Here is an 18094-nt window from a genome sequence, read left to right as displayed (position 1 = left end):
TGGAGAAAAGAAAAATACGAGTTTGAACACACTAGAGAGAATCCCTGTATACCAGTGCTGCCCCTGTACTGTATTGTACACATAACATTTTGGTTAAGGTGGTAGACCTCCTATTAAATGTTCTTAGTAAAACAACATTTCAATAAATAAAACTTCATTTTTTCACATGTGCAATACTTGGTATTAGTTATTTCATAATTTAGGTAAAAACAACCATCAAAACCTTTTGATATTGTACACATAACATTTTGGTTAAGGTGGTAGACCTCCTATTAAATGTTCTTAGTAAAGCAACATTTCAATAAATAAAACTTCATTTTTTCACATGTGCAATACTTGGTATTAGTTATTTCATAATTTAGGTAAAAACAACCATCAAAACCTTTTGATAAAAGTTGTTTTTCTCTCAAATTTTGAAAAGTATACCAGGGGGTCATACTAACTGTTTTAAGGTAAATATGATTCTTTATGGGTTCAAGTGTTCCTACCCAAGTGTAGGGAAAAAATTGATAACTGCCAGAATCAAGAAAACTCAGAGAATGAGGATGTTGGAGGCAGAGTTTCAGGAGGTGACAAATCAAAAAGAGTGAATCTCTAAGGACATATTGGAACCCTATCCTCTTGTGAATTTACTGCTTATGCAATATTTGACTTGCCATTTGGCAAATATGTGAGTTCACTGGAAATGCAGTGACTTCACATTTTTAGGAAAGGTCACCCAAAACACACACATGTATGCCTATATATATATGGGTATTTAGTGAAAGAGAGAAGGAAGAAGAGAATTAAGTTTTTCATTTACCTTCAAGAAAGCATTCAGTGTGGTGACAGTGAGTATGACTCTCTGGTGTTATAAAGTGTACTTAATATACTTCAAAATTAATATATTGATATGTTTTGTGAACTTTATTTCTACCTTAGGTAAAATATAATTTTCCATTGAATTTTTTAACCTTGATTATATGTATATAAAATTTTTTTTCCTAAGAAGTTTCTTCTCTCTTTTTCTCCTTTGGGGATTGATTTCAGGACATTTGAAAAAAAGAAAGAACAAGCAATGCTCTGAATGTATGACAGGAACAGGCTGTATTACCAATGGGCTCTACCTCCTCACTATTCAGTTTCTAACTTGAAATCAAACCTGACTGTTTCTCAACCCAATATGGGTAGAATGGGACTCTATTCATGATCTCTATGGGAAGTGGCAATGAATTTGAAAACATATTCTGTATTTATTAACATATTCAGTATTTATTAACAATATATGTGAGGTATTTTGGAAAAATTCATTTATTTTAGTAATTCAAATAACATTCAAGGAATGTTTATGGTGTTTATAGTTATGAAACAAGGCCAGTTTGGCAGAATTGACCAGATTAGGTCCCTCACAGTCACCAATCCTAGCATCCTATATAAATATCATTCTCCTTCACTCTCCCCCTCTCACCCCTACCTCTTACCTTCCTTTCTGCCTTCTCTCCTAGTCTTCTTCTACCGTCAAAACCTGAGAGCTTTGAATTGAGCTTTTTACAGCCTTGGTCAAAACAACATATACAAATTTGTTTCTTAAAGAACAAATAATCCTAATAAGCCTTGCTGAGGTTCATATAGTGAATGAGAAATAATTTTTATTTTAATTTTTGATAAAAGATAATGGGCCATAGGCAGCTCTTAGGAATAGTAGGGTCAGTCAATTTAAATTTAATTTTAGCTGTTAGTTACAAAGTATGAGGCTAACAAAGAGACTTATTAGGTTTGAGGAGTACTACTAATAGTATAATTAATTCTCATTTATGGAGCAGCAAATGTTTATGCAGCCATGGACTGAGCAGGATGCTGTATAGCTGCCTTGGTACCTAGTCATCCTTCTGTCTGACTATATCTAAAGCTTCAGTTTATCTATGGGATTTTAAGAGCAAGCACATAGGTCCTGAGTAGACCTGGAGTAGAAGGGAATGAGAAATGCATGGACAGTACAGGTAAGAGAGCAAGTAGAATGAGCTGGTACTGCTGAACTATCACTACATTGTAAGTCTCTTGAAGGCAGAGAACATGCCATTCCTTCATGTATCCCTCAGGCTAACCTTTTCCTTGTCGAATAAACATGTCAAGTTTAGAGCAGAAGACTGCAGCTGTGGAAACTACAACCACATTTGGATATGATGGTTTTAAATAGAGGGTAGGGGAAAATAAAAGTCTGAAACTTTGAAAACCTTACAAGGTTGCAAATGGAACACAGTGGAGAATTTCCAAGGTCGGGGTGGGAGCAGGATTATGCTAGTACAGGCATCCCTTAGGAAAAGTATCCATTATGGAGAGGGGAAGAGTTGATGGAGATCGTTGCAGTAGTAATTGAGAGGAATCAGGACACCTAGAAGTTCAAAACAGAGCAATGGTCACTGATTAAGTAGTATGCATCATGTGTAGTATAGCGAGTGAACAAGAGTTATTTAATAGGTCATCTCTGAATCCAGATACTTTAAGGCAATAATATAAAAATTTCTCTGTATTGTCATTGAGTAACATTTAGTCTGCCATTCTGCAGGAATTAAAGGAAGTTCTTACATACAAAACAGACAGACTTCCCTGTTTTATTCACAGTTTCAAAAAAGACAATCATTCCAGGTATTAATTTTCTCTCCCTTTTCTGACAGATGGTGTATCAGTTTCCTAGGACTGCCAGAACAAAGTACCACAACTGGGTGGCTATAAGTAACAGAAAATTATTGTCTTACATTTGGAGAGTCTATAAATCTAAAATCAAGGTGTCTGAAGGGCCATGTTCCCTCCGGAGCATGTAGAGGAATCCTTCATTGCTGCTTCCTGGTTTCCAGTGGTTGTCCAGCTGACTCTTGCCCCTTGGCTCGCAGCTGAATAGATTCAATCTCTGCCTTTATTGTCACATGGTATTCTCTCAGTGTGTCTCTGCCTTCACATAGCCATCTCCTTAAAAGGAGACCACTCATATTGGATTAAGTGTTCACCCTACTCCTGTATTTCCTCATCTTAACTTAAATTACGTCTTTAATAAGCCTATTTCCAAATGCAGTGACATTCGGAGGTATTGAGCTGAGGACCTGAACATATCTATTTTTCGGGTTGTCAGGGGGAAACCAACTCAAACCATAACAGATGGTAAATGGTAGCTCTGATATCAAGGCTACAAGGGTAGGTTGATAAATAAAAGGTCCTTTGGGAAAATAGAATCATGTACAAAGCTGAATAAATTACTAGAATAGCAGAAGTATTGTAAAAACCTACTAATTGACAAAGTGATGAGAAACAAGGAGAACAATAGGACAAATAAGGTAAGAAATGGAAAATCTATGAAGCAAATAGCAAGGCAGCTCAATATCATGACTTTATGTTATATTGTAACATTTACTACACACAAACATTTTTTTATTCCCCTGTCAATTTGTTTAGATTATTATTAAAGTGAAGGCACAACATTTTGAAACTCAGGTAGAGATTTTGCAGACACTCATGACTAAGGCTAGAAACCTGGTTTGAGAAATGGGTTGGAAGGACAGACAATCCTGGGGAGGTGAGCAGACAGGACTACACTGCTGAGTCCATTATGATGGGGCACAGTGTGGGGCTGGACTCCTGCCCTCTGCCTGCCCCATGCCTCAGCCCCCCAGCCCTCTCCCTGTGACAGGCAGGCCTGAGAGTGTCCTTCCTGTGGTTTTGATCCCATGGGAATCCACAGGTTCCAGACAGAAGTCAAAGTCCTTCCTTGATGAGGCCTTGATGAGGGGATCCTGGACTGGACATGCCCTTTTCTGGGCTTTGGTCTTCATCTGAGCACATGATGCACTCCACTGCAGGATTCTTTACACATCTGTCTCTCCCCTCACGATGTGGTGAGTTCTCTGAAGACAAGACCCTGTTGGATCTCATATACCAAGCACTGGATCCTCGGACCTGGGTTCTCCTGCCATCTGCTGGCCTTGATCTCTCTGTGGCGAGTCCTTGTTCTCAGGCTCTCCTTAAACACAAACATCATGCAATAACTTTTTTCCCCTAATAGGTTGAAAATGTGGTGGCTACTTGTAACAATGTGTTTCATCCACATGTCTGGAAATTCATTTTGTTTCCTTGGAAAAAAGCGATGAACCCTGAAGCCAATATGAATATTGTAAGTTATTCATATCACTAATATTTAAAAAATAATACTTCCAAAGATATTGACACTATTGCTCTCATTAATTCTTTATGATTTATTATAAAGTCTGAAAGATTTCTTTACATAGTACATGTTACCCCAACCAATAAGAAATTCTATTTTAAGAATCAAAAGTGGCCAAGTATACTCATGAAGCTAAATGTTTTGTCTTTTCTGCATTCGGAGTCAGATGATTTCCTACTGGGGTTACCAAAGTGAAATGCATAAAGTTATAACTGCAGATGGTTACATCCTTCAGCTCTATCGGATTCCTCATGGGAAGAATGATGCTAATCATTTAGGTAGGATTGGTGTGAGGGAAAAAAATGAGTGTCTCAAATCCTGAATCAAATACATTCCAGTCAAAAATATTCTAATCATAAAACACTACATTAAGTTACTCAAAAAAAAACCTGAACCACCTTGGTCTCTGAGATTAAGCTGAGGGTCTGAGTGATACCAGATTTACATTGGTTTCTCTGATGTGAAGTACACTGGCCCACGATTTTAGTTTGTCATGCTGGGTGGAAACTCACAGCCCCTGAATATAAGACCCACTTAATTAACATGAATTTCCTTAGAATATAATTTTTTCAAGAGCTTTTTGAGGTTTAATTGGCATACAATCAACTGCACATATTTAAAGTGTACAGTTTGACATGTTTTTTCATCTGAGAAACTGTCACCACAATTAAGATAACGTATTCAGAAATATTCACCTCACCAAGCAAACTTTTTTAAATTCTAGTCATATAAAAGCCTGTTTCTATCTTCATGTTTATCTGAGAATAAGGAGTGAGTTTATAAAGGTTTTAACAATTTTCTTCTGTAGGTCAGAGACCTGTTGTGCTTCTGCAGCATGGTTTCCTAGCATCGGCCACAAATTGGATTTCCAACCTACCCAGCAACAGCCTGGGCTTCCTCCTGGCGGATGCTGGATATGATGTGTGACTGGGAAACAGCAGAGGAAATACCTGGGTCAGGACAAATTTATACTATTCACCAGACTCAGCTGAATTCTGGGCTTTCAGGTAAAGAAAAGGGACAATTGAAAATAAATATTGAGTTAAAAAGCATGGGTATTCACTGCTTCCAGTCCAGCCTCATTTTAACAAATTACACTCCAAATAGGAGGAGAAGGAAATCATCTTCATTCTAATCCATTTTTGGATTCTTCCTTACACCTCATTCCAAGGGTAGCCTTTCCTCCAAACTGTCTGTGATTCCAGTAACCATTGTTACGGGATTCCCGGAATATGCTTTTCCACAAGGAATGAGCAAAATGACTGAAGCAAGGAAATTTGCTGCCCCCAGCATATTCTGAAGGAACATCCACAAGGATTACTAGAAGGTTAAACCCAGTTGGGGTTCATGAACAGCACCTGTCATCATCAGTATTCAAGTGGGGGTGGGGAAGACAATGAAATTCTGACACCATGGGGAAATTATCAAAGATTTCCTCTCACTGGCCCTCTTGTGCCATATTCCTAGAAATTACTAATGGAAGTGGAGAAGAGAATTTGTCTGATGACGATGAGGTGCAAAGGTGCTCTTAGAATTTCCAGGAAGTGAAAGAAGCTCGTGTGTCCCAAGTGTAGCAAGGAAGAGGGAGAGTGAGAGGAGAGGAGACTAGAGATGCTGACAAGGGCCAGATCAGGCCAGGCTGCATAGGTCTTGGTGAAGGCCTTGGAGCTCATTCTAAGTGTAATGAGAAGCTTCTGGAAAGTTTTCAACAGGGGAGTGGCATAGCCTGTTCTCATTTTCAAAGGGTTATTCTTGCTGATTTGTAAACAATAAAATAGAGCATCTGTTCATATTACATGGCAGTGGAACACAACATAAAAATGATTATTAAATCTGACATTCAGGTTCAAGGGTAGAAGTATTCCCCAGCTACAGGTACTATTGTGTTTGGATTAAATTGTAGCTGTAATGCTGTGCTTCAGAAAAGATGTCAGCTGTTTATGAGAAGCCACCCCAAAGAACCCCTGACACTCACTAACAGTCTATAAGCAACATGCTTAGAGAATCTAGTTTTCTATTTTTCAAAGGAAACCTTACCTTAAATAGGTTTGATTTATAGAAAGTATAGCAAGGAAATATATTCAATTTTATTTTGTCTTTTTTTCTTGCAGCTTTGATGAAATGGCTAAATATGACCTTCCATCCACAATCAACTTCATTTTAAGTAAAACTGGACAGGAGAAGCTACACTATGTTGGCCATTCCCAGGGCACCACCATTGGTAGGTAACAGCAGTTAGCAGGTAGTTTAGTTCATATAGACCCCTTTCCAGTTGTTATGCAGACATGCTGGTCATCATGCTAATTGCTTTCCATTCATTATATAATGTCTACAGCAACCCAATGATATAAGACCATTATTATTCCTACTATATATAGTGAAACTAAAGAGCAGGTAAATAAATAGTTCGTGTAAGGTAACACAGTTATTACAAATAGGGTAGCTCAGATAGCAGGTCAGGAAATCTGATGCCCAAGCCAATGCTCTGAAACTTTGTACCACACAGGTTCTGGTCTCAGTTTATTCCATTCATTCAACCATATTTATGGAGCACCTATAATGTATCCTAAGAATACAGAAAAAATTAATAGTTTAAAATCTCTGTCTTCCTACTACTTATACTCTAGCAGGAGAAGGTAGAGAAAATAATAAAAATTAAAAAGTAAAATACACACTATGCTAGATAATGATAATACTATGAAGAGAAAAATAAATCACGGGGTCAGATTAGGTAGCATCAGAGGGGTACACAGCAATTTCATACCAGGAACACCACCAAATACTTTCTAAGTAAACGTGAAGGAAGTCAGTGAGCCAAGCTCATACCTGGAAGACTGATATTCCAGGAAGAGGGAACGGATAGCACAAAAGATCTGACACTACAGCACATGCAGCACATTCAAGGAACAGCAATGGGGCTGTTCATTGTGTGGATGAATCAGATTGAGAGAGACAAAGATGAGTTGGGTGGGAACGGTGAGGAGGGCCAACTATTCAGGGCTTTTGAGGCTGTTGTAGGGATTTTTGCTTTCTCTCTGAGTGAAAAGGAAACCATAGAAAAGTTTGAGTAGAGGAGTTACATGATCTGACATGTTGTTGAAGGAAAACAGGGCTGGAGCAGAGAAAGCAGTCACTGAACTCTTCCTGTAACCCAGGGGAGAGGTCATAGTGACCTAGAAGAGGGGGTGGTAAAGATACCTGGTTACGTTCTAGACGTATATATAGATAGATATAGATATAGATATAGATATAGATATAGATATAGATATAGATATTGAGGGGGAACCAGCAGAATTTGCTTATGTAATGGATATGGAGTGTAAGAGAAAGAGGAATCAAGGATGACACCATGATTTATGGCCAGAGCACTGGGATGATGGAGATGCCATTAGCGAAAATGAGGGAGGCAGCAAGAACAGCTGAGGTCGTGGGGAGAGCAGGGGCTCAGTTCTGGACCCAAGTGTTAAGTGCTATTGGAGATCCAAGTGGAACGTCAAGCAGTCAACTGTAGATACAAATCTGGTGTTTAGGAGGGAAGATTGGGCTGAAAATACAAAATGTGAATCATCAGTACATGAGACAGGATGCAATAACCAAAGAATTGAGCTCAGACAGAAAAGAGGAGGGGTCCAAGCACTAAGGCCTGGGCCACAGTTGATTTGGAAGATGAGGACGAATCAAGTGAATAAACTGGAAAATAATGGTGACTGTGGTGTAAGGGAAGCCAGGAATGTCTAGTGTTCCGGAAGACAAGTAGAGAAAGTGTTATTAGGAAAATACTGCAGTCAACTGTGGAAGAGGCTTTGATCAATCATGTGAAATGAAGTCTGAGGACTGACCATTGGTTCTAGCAACCTAGAAGCTATAAGGGGACCTTTCTAACAGCAACTTTGGTGGAATGGTTGGGGCAAAAGTATAATCAAGGAAATTTAAGAGACCATGAGAGAAACTGTAAAGGGAAGAGAAAGGATGAAAGCAGAAGGGGAAATAGGGGATTATATGGCAGAAATAATGCCGTATTTTTTATGCTGATCCTCACTGTCAGCCAGTGACATTACTCCCTACTACAATTCTAAGCAATCTGAATGCCCATATATGGACATATTCAGGAAAGCGGATGAAATAATTGGTAGAAGCCTGTGGAAGTTCTCTTCCCACTGCTTGTTCATCCTAAAGCATGGATCCCACTGGTAGAATTTTAGACAGAAAAAAGTGTCAGCGAGGAAGAGCTTCCCAGTGTTTCTGTCATTGTGTAATATGTTATGGGCCCAAGGAGATGAGGATGTCTGCTATTTTTTTTTTTAATAAAAGCACTTTTAGAGGAAAGGGCAAAAAAGCAGGACTAGGCAGAGGGAGAAGTTGGGCAGTGATGCAGTCCCCAAAAGTCCTCAGCCAGCTCTGTATGAGATGGCTCTTCAGAGTCTTCATCAGTGGGACTAGCTGGCTGGTCCTTTACCCACTTGTTGACCAGTCATTCAATGCAGGATGACCCAGGAAGGGACCTTGGGTTCTCTTGAGCAAATGCAAAATCAAAAGTCTCCCTGCAGCTTCAGCTGAATAAATGCCTTGGACTCGAAGAGAAATCAGGGCAATGAAGAACAGCAACAAAACACATGGTTAACCATGAATTCAAATTCTTTGTTAAAAAGTGAGAAATGTTCTAAATTCCTAAAATTTACTCCTTTAGTTTCCAAAACTATCAAAATTTAAATTTAACCCTTTTGAATGGAAGTCTACCTCAACTTATGACCAATGCCCATGCTTTTTTAAATAGAACATGTTGAACATAGCTTAACTTTTTTTCAGTGATATAGGGCTATAAAATGATTGCATTTAGCTGAAATGCAACAATTTCCTTAGGAGTTATTGATATCAATAGAACTGCTTGTCCTGACACAAAATAACTCCAACCTACCAGTCTCTTGAGTATTTAAATTTTGCACTTTCTTTCATTTGAACTTCTTTTCATTCTTCTTTTTCACCATTGGAGAGTTTGTCATTATGTCACCATACTCATAAATTTTGGGAAATTTTTTCTGCCTTCTAATTTACATCTTCCAATCAATCTGCTGTGCTCTTGAAAGTTAGATAAGTATCCTTGATAAAATTGTGTCTAAAGTGGGATTAAGTTTATTCTGAGAAGTCACCTGTCCTGACCCTGTATGGACCCATGGACACCCACTCAGGCTCCTTGCGTGTGGTTCTTGCTTACTCTGGGTGATCTGTTGGCTGATATCTGCAGAGTTAGGCAACCAGATGAAGAATCCCTTAATAAACAGAGTGGTCTTGGAAAGACCATTCTTCCTCCATTGGGACCAGGCTGGATATTATGTAACTGAGGCCGTTGTATAATTCGGAAAAATTTTGTTTCAGGGCATTATTGAGTCTCGTCAATATGTCATTATTAACAGTAGGGAGAGATTGTCCTATGTAATTCAACAGTAAAGAATTTAAGTTGATAATTCTTTGATTAGAACCCAGTCTATTTATATGCTACCGTTCATGAAAACAATTAAAAGCAGACAGGCTGAGAATGTTTATTGTATATAGATGTTGGAATTATCTCGGCTTCTCATTTGTCAAGCATTTACTATGTGACTAGTTCCTAGTCACTTTACTTTACTTTACATGATTCACCTCAAGTACTTCCTAAACAACCCAAGGAAGCATTCATTATTACATGCATTTTTAGATGTGGAAACTAAGGCTCTTAGAGTTTAGGTGACTTTTCCAATGTCACAAAGCTAATAAATCACAGAACCAGGTTTCAAACTCTGTTTGGACACATTTCAAATTTGTGATTTAACCTTTCCACTTATATACCCTACTCATATTAAATGTTAATTATCTCTGTTATGAGATTAGATCATTTTAAACTGAACCAAACCTGTTGTAATATAACATTTTTGTTACCACATGATTATTCTAAAGTTAGCCTATTTTCTAAAATCAGATAAAACAGTTTATTATAACTTTCAAAAAGTTCTACCCTCATATTCCCAGAGAGAATCTATGAAAATAAAACAAATATACTAAAATCTGATCATTCTGTCAATTTCAGGTTGTCCCAGATGGCACCCTTAGTAAGTCCAAAGTAATGTCACATTGTAAAGCACACACACACACACACACACACACACCTTTCACCTTTTGTTGTTCTTTTTCAGGTTTTATCGCCTTTTCTACAAATCCCACGCTGGCTCAAAAAATCAAAGCCTTCTATGCATTAGCCCCAGTTGCCACAGTGAAGTATACCAAAAGCCTGTTGAACAAACTTTCACTCATTCCTCCCTTCCTCTTCAAGGTATGTGATTCCCTTTAACTGGGTCTAAGATATTGTTTGTGGATTTCAAAGTGATGGAAAGAGAACAAACACCTGGTGGACAATCATGTTTATATTCAAGGGTGGAAATTAACATGTTTATATTATTTCTTGAATAGCACTGACCATGGTCGAATCCCCATTATAGTTTATGAGATCCCCACCGATTTCTTTATTCTTGATTACTTTGTGTGGATTAGCAATGCCTCGGAGAGTTTTTGCTCCTTCCATGGGTGTTTCTTTACCAAGCACCCACACAGGTCTTCAAGGCTGTGATTCCCCCCCAAGACCAGAGAAAGGGATATAAAAGCAAAAGAATCAAATGAGAAGCCTAAACCACCTGGTCCAAGAAAAGTGGGAAGAAGAAGGATAGGAAAGAAAAGGAAGGGAAGGGAAAAGGAGAGAGAGGGGGAAGATAGCAATGGTGAAGTGAGGCAAGGACTTGGGGACCCCTTATCATACACCCTTGGCTTTCCAAGCCTTTTCCTAAGAGTTCCTTCCTCTTTAAATGGGGATTTCATAGGGCAGTAGCAGAGATTTCAATAAACTGTAAATATTATGGAGGCATCCATGGTAGGGAATTAATAATCTTTCCTTTTTCCAGCGTTTTATCACTGACTTCTCCCACCCACCGAAACCAACACGTACACACACATACACAGTCTCCTTTAGGAGAACAGTTTATCTCAGGCTACAAAACTTAGTGATGCCATTTTCTTCTGTGGTTGAGTGCTATTCTTTTTTTTTTTTTTTCACTCAATTAACACGCATGCCTAAAACCTAAGAGATTTTACCTACAGACCAACTACATTTGTAAAGCTTTTACTCAAAATGTAAAATTGTGTGATGACCCTGAATATGTTTACAGGTTGCATTGATTCAGAACTTGTTTGTTTCTTACTCATATTCAGATTTTCTGACAGGCAATGTAGAGAGAGGTTTTTAAAAAAGCATTAGACCTTAGGTCAGAGGCTTGAGGCTTAGATCAAGATTCTAGCTGTAATCCAGTTCTCGCTAGACCAAGATCCTGACTATTCATTAGCCTTATATTCTCACATGTAAAATGGGGATAACAGGGTACAAACTACCAGTTAAAAAATAAGTAAGTCACATGGATATAATGTATAGCACAAGGAATAGAGTTAATACTTTATAATAACTTTGTATGGGGTATAATTTTGAAAATATGGAGTTTCTATGTTGTACACCTGAAACTAATATAATATTGTAAGTCAACTATACTTCAATAAATTAAATAAAATGGGGATAACAAAGTGTCTACTTATTTTAAGAACAATTAGGGGGTGTCCTTTCAATTTTTAAACTACCAAGCCTCTTTGTCTTCTTAAAGGTTTTGCTGAAAATATGGCTTAGAAGTCACCACTTCCCCTCCTGATTTTTTTTATTATTTATTGCTGAAATCCCACATCTTGGCACTTAATTATGATATTCTACCATGTTGTTTTATGAGTTTATTCCCTTACTCCTGTGACCCCAACTAGACTGTAACTCTGTCTTATACTTCTCAGCAGCCAGTGCAGTTCTCAATGCAGCAATTAATACTCAATACTCATACCTGCCCTGTCCATTCCATAACTTTATTGTGGGAATTCAATGAGAGAGAGTATTTAAACCTCTTAAGACAACATATAGAAGTATGAAAATATAATGTCTATTCCCATTTGTACCAGTAAACAAGACAAATCAATGTCTTTTCTGCAGCTTGTTATTTGCAAATCTTTAATGATGCTTTTATTTTATCAGATTCTATTTGGTAACAAAATGTTCTACCCACAAAATTTTTTTGAAAAATTCCTTGGTGCTGAAGTTTGCTCCCGTGAGATACTGGATGTCCTTTGTAGGAACGCCTTGTTTGCCATGACTGGATTTGATAATAAAAACTTGAACATGGTTTGTATGCATTGAAATTTCTATTCTGAATATTTTGAGCAACCCTCGTGATTACTTGTCTCATCATCACTTAGGAATGGTACTTTATTAGAACCAGGAGTCACTTCAGAATTCTGTCCATGATATGCAGATAAGCCCAAGAGAAATCACAAGTCATTGCTCCCAGTTTTATTGCCTCCACTTTTCTTCCATCACCTCACTGTGCCCTGAAGTAAACAGCTTGTAGGAAAAACAAAACAAAACAAAAAACTCCCTACTCACTTCTGATCACCTGAATAATTGGTGTGACATTTAAATTCTGTGAGCGGAGGCATTGAACCAAGTTGTCAGGTTCCTCTGTAGGAAAAATATGTCTAGATATTGAATATTACTTTAAATATTTTTAATGCTGATAGTCATCTCCATAAACTTTCTAACACTTATTTCAGAGCATTTATGTAAGATCTTGTCCACACTCTTTACATTTTATTTCATTTGCTTTGCACCAAGTGGATGTTTAAAAGCACATATGAGGGCTTCCCTGGTGGCGCAGTGGTTGAGAATCTGCCTGCCAATGCAGGGGACACGGGTTCGAGCCCTGGTCTGGGAAGATCCCACATGCCGCGGAGCAACTAGCCCCGTGAGCCACAATTACTGAGCCTGCGCGTCTGGAGCCTGTGCTCTGCAACAAGAAAGGCCGTGATAGTCAGAGGCCTGCGCACCGCGATGAGGAGTGGCCCCCACTTGCCGCAACTAGAGAAAGCCCTCGCACAGAAACGAAGAGTCAACACAGCCATAAATAAATAAAATTTAAAAAAAATAAAAATAAAAAATATATATATAAAAAATAAAAGCACATATGACAAAATGCAATATCAGGAAGTAGTTAAGAATATGGATTCAGGGTAAAAGCCTAAATTCAAATCCTATCTTTGCAGCGCACTTGAACTCCTCCATCTTGATTTCCCTATCCATGAAATGAGTTGTTGTGAAGATTAAATGAGCTAACATATATAAAGTATATAGAACATAGTAGAAAACGATGCTCATAGTATATCACGTTTTGCTCATAGTATATCATGTTTTGCTACTAATAGTATTATACACTGACAACTATTCTCCCTCAAAATTGTTTAGTTTAGTTATATACCCTCGAGATAAGCCCATATAATCACAGTTTGCAAGCCATAAAGTGACATACAACTTTTTTGCTCATCTCCTGCCAGTAATGCTGCCCATAAAACTTGATCTGGATCAGAAAAAGTTGTCTTAGATGTTTGTGAGAAACTGAACATACATCTAAGTGCACATGTGTGTGCTTGTGTGTTTGCTTTCTAGGGTCGCTTAGATGTGTATCTAGCACATAATCCAGCAGGAACTTCAGTTCAAAACTCCCTCCACTGGAGTCAGGTATCATTTCAAGCTGCTAAAACTATTTTTGTGGGCCTAAACCATTAACAATTTACCTAAAGCACAGTCTTAAAATATTCTGTCAAATGCTTCTAAAAGGGAATTTTTCTGGCATGTGACTACCAGATGAAAATATCTATCAATCCATGTGAATGAAAATCCTACAAAAAACAGGTGCTTTGGGTAACAAGAAATAAATGATGATTATGACTTGAAATTATTTCAAGCAAAACTGCATTTAAACTTGAATAAATTGTTGTGGAGGATTAATAGTCTATTTTTGGAATGAGAAAAAAAATTTAAATAATATTTAAATTAAAAGTAAACTACTTGGGGGCTTCCCTGGTGGCGCAGTGGTTGAGAGTCTGCCTGCCGATGCAGGGGACATGGGTTCATGCCCTGGTTCGGGAAGATCCCACATGCCGCGGAGCGGCTGGGCCCCGTGAGCCATGGCCGCTGAGCCTGCGCGTCCGGAGCCTGTGCTCCGCAACGGGAGAGGCCACAGCAGTGAGAGGCCCGCCTACCGAAAAAAAAAAAAAAAATGTAAACTACTTGGAAAAGTTGGCATTTTATTATTTACATAGCCAAGTGACTTTTTAATTCCCTTGTGTCTTTAATTTCTCTACATTAGGCTGTTAAGTCTGGGAAATTCCAAGGTTTTGACTGGGGAACCCCAACTCAGAACCTACTGCATTATAACCAGGTAAGCATCTTAAGTTGAGGTTATTTGCATTTTGAAAGACAAAGATATAAAAAGTTAAAGATGGGGCTTCCCTGGTGGCGCAGTGGTTGAGAGTCCGCCTGCCGATGCAGGGGACACGGGTTCGTGCCCCGATCCTGGAAGATCCCACATGCCGCGGAGCGGCTGGGCCCGCGAGCCATGGCCGCGGAGCCTGTGTGTCCGGAGCCTGTGCTCCGCAACGGGAGAGGCCACAGCAGTGAGAGGCCCGCGTACAGCAAAAAAAAAAAGTTAAAGATGAATTTACGATAACTTTGCAGGTATTTTCCAAAGGAATGTTGTTGCCTAGACCTAGCGTTAAGGAAATTATAAAGTAGATGACTCAATCCTTTGAGTCTTTTTGTCATGTGGAACATCGCACTGGTCTCTAATTCTTCACGCTCCAGTGTCTGTGCTCATTCACGCTGCCCTCAAAGTACCACACCACTGCAGTGAGAACCTTCTCGATCTTATCACCCCTCGCTGCATTAGACAGATCTGCCCTGTATCCCAGACCCCCGCATGCTGTCTTCTCCTTTCCAAAGTGCAACTAACTGTTATAATAAACCAATAACTCCTTTTTTTTTTTTTTTTTGGCTGCTCTGCGAGGCTTACCAGATCTTAGTTCCCCGACCAGGGATCAAAACCAGGCTCTTAGCAGTGACAGTGCAGAGTCCTAACCACAGGACCGCCAGGGAATTCCCTAAACCAATAACTCTAACTGTTCATGGGATAGAGCTAGAATCTCTGGTCTTCTTAAACAATTTCCTATCCTTTGTTGATGGCCAGAGAAGTTTTCTCACCATATTCCCAGACATAAAAGAAGGATGGTATGCTTGCAGTTCAAGGCTGGAAATATTTTTCAGCAGACAAGAGCCTTGTATGCAGGTAGATATATTGAGCATTCCTCCTACTTGTAGTACAAAGAAGCCAGGCTTTGGAGTCCATCGTACCTGAGGTTAATACGAGTTGAGACAATAACTTTTCATCTCTCCCCCAGACTCAGGGAGTTATTGACAGTAATTAATGGGTAATGTCAGCTCAGGATAAACTCTCAGATTGTCACAGGCTAATTCTGAATGAGAGAATTACTCTGTGTTTTTCTGGTAACTCTTTCCCCTTCTACTTCACCCCACGTCCAATTTTTCCAAACAAGTAACAACCCTATTAATTTTCATCTGCTTCAATGACTCAGTATCTACAAGGGATTTATATCTTTTCAACACAATGCCTTTTGTGTGAAAAAGATGGCCCAGCCTCCTTGTTTTTACATCTCTGATGTCTTTAAAGAGGTCTTCTGAACACAATCAGATCAAACATTTGTTGTAAAGACTTTTCCCCCCAACCATCACAAGCTCAAACCCCCCAGACACAGACTCTATCTTTCTACTGGGCTCTAATAACAGTAATCAAAGACTCCATCTTGAAGGGCCAAGTGGGGCATGAAACACCCACTCCCAATTCCATTCTCCCTTCAACCAAGCCAAACTCAGGATGGTTTCAACTGACTGAGGAAGTGACACTAATTTAAGAGCCAGAAGCTAGGTTCTGGAAAACACTTTGAATAGTGGAATATGAGTAAAGAAAAGTAGGTTTATTCTTATGGTTATTCTCCACAATTTTCCCTTTTCTTCAACATATAAAGGAATATAGTAAAGTATTAAAATACTATGAAAAATTGCATATAATAAAATATTTTTCTTTGGTGAATTGGCTATTACATAAGTATAAAGAAAATATTCGTATATTGGATTAGAATTCTTGAGAATATCATCTTTAAAAAACTAACCTAATTCTCTGTGAACTGTGGGAAAGTTAGCAGTGATTCTCTTGTCCCCTTGGCCTGCTTTATGAATCTCTTTAAAATCTATGTGTGAATGGAGATTTTGTAAAAATAGGAAATGGGGCTACTGATAGATTTTCTCAGAATTTGAACGTATATTTAGTAAAATCAGGCAAGTACTTAACAAATACAGCTCCTTAAATGAAATGATTACCTATGGAATGACTATACTGGGAGGCCATACAAAGCAAAATAAATGACTCAGGACATTTTGAGTAACTGTTTGTGTAGAAACTATCTATCACAGTTAAAATTCAGTCAGATTCACTTCCTTCAGCTTGAGTCGAAATCTAAGTTTTTACTTTGTAAGAATTATTATCTAAAGCCTGCCTATTCAAAGCATGGTCCAGGACCAGCAACCTCAGCATCGTCTGGGAATGCAGAATCTAGGCTCTTCCTCCAGATATACTGGATCAGATTCTTCATTTTATTAAGATCCCCTAGTGATTCACAGGGCCTTTAGAATTTGAGAAGCACTGATTTAAAACATTGCATCCACGTTCCTCTGTGGATAAAGGTAACTCTGAGCGATAATTGTTAAGATTTACTTATGAAACTGGGTCATGCCATTTGTGACAACATGGATGGACCTTGAGGATATTATGCTAAATGAAATAAGTTAGACACAGACAGATAAATATTGTATGATCTCACTTACATGTGGAATCTAAAAAACAAAAAAAATTTAAAAACCTCATAGATACAGAAAACAGATTGGTGGCTGCCAGAGGCATGGGTAAAATGGGTAAAGGTGGTCAAAAAATATGAACTTCCAGTTATAAAATAAGTACGACCTGGAGATGTAATGTACAGCATGGTGACTATAGATAATAATACTGTACTGTATATTTGAAAGTTACCAAGAGAGTATATCTTAAAAGCTCTCATTACAAATATATATATAAAAAAACTACATGTGCTGGTAGATGTTAACTAGATTTATTGTGGTCATCATTTCACAATGTATACATGTATGGAATCATTGTAGTGCACCTGCAACTAGTATAATGCTATATATCAATTATATCTCAATTTTTAAAAAAATAGGTTAGTTAATGATATCTAATCTACCCACTGAGTAAGTATTGAGTTTCAAGTGCAGTTACTTATAAAAACTCTGATTCTTAAAACTCTGATTCTTTTCCTCTTATGTTTTAGGCCACACCTCCCAACTACAATTTGACAGCCATGGATGTACCAATTGCAGTATGGAGTGGTGACGATGACCTGTTGGCTGACCCTCAGGATGTTGACCTTTTGCTTCCAAGACTGTCTAATCTCATTTACCACAAGGAAATTCCTATTTACAATCACTTGGACTTTATCTGGGCAATGGATGCACCTCGAGAAGTTTACAATGAAATCGTTTCTATGATGGCAGAAGATAAAAAGTAGTGCTGGATTTAAAGAATTATTCATTTACTTTTCCCAAAATAATTTCTTCTCTTCCACATAGCTTTCTGTACTTTTTTTTTTTTGCGGTACACGGGCCTCTCACTGTTGTGGCCTCTCCCGTTGCAGCACACAGGCTCTGGACGCGCAGGCTCAGCGGCCATGGCTCACGGGCCCAGCCGCTCCATGGCACGTGGGATCTTCCTGCACCAGGGCACGAACCCATGTCCCCTGCATCGGCAGGCAGACTCTCAACCACTGCACCGCCAGGGAAGCCCTTCTGTACTGTTTTAAATGCAATGTTTCTTTCTGACTTTCAAAATATAT

The 18094-nt window shown here is 38.5% G+C and overlaps 1 protein-coding gene across 1 annotated transcript; it reads left to right on the top strand.

The window, feature by feature from the left end:
- Positions 1 to 4040: 4040 nt before the first annotated feature.
- On the top strand, positions 4041 to 17770 carry LOC132501230 (gastric triacylglycerol lipase-like). The gene is given in 10 exon segments (XM_060116830.1): positions 4041 to 4110; positions 4113 to 4141; positions 4359 to 4470; positions 5001 to 5199; positions 6304 to 6413; positions 10360 to 10496; positions 12279 to 12425; positions 13743 to 13814; positions 14446 to 14517; positions 17534 to 17770. Coding segments are annotated over 10 exon segments (1185 nt in total).
- The last annotated feature ends 324 nt before the right edge of the window (positions 17771 to 18094 follow it).

This window comes from Mesoplodon densirostris, chromosome 1 (assembly GCF_025265405.1).
Source record: "Mesoplodon densirostris isolate mMesDen1 chromosome 1, mMesDen1 primary haplotype, whole genome shotgun sequence".
In the NCBI taxonomy this organism is placed as follows: Eukaryota; Metazoa; Chordata; class Mammalia; order Artiodactyla; family Ziphiidae; genus Mesoplodon; species Mesoplodon densirostris.
The sequence above is the reverse complement of the archived record's forward strand: the minus strand, read 5'-3'. Positions and strand labels throughout refer to the sequence as shown.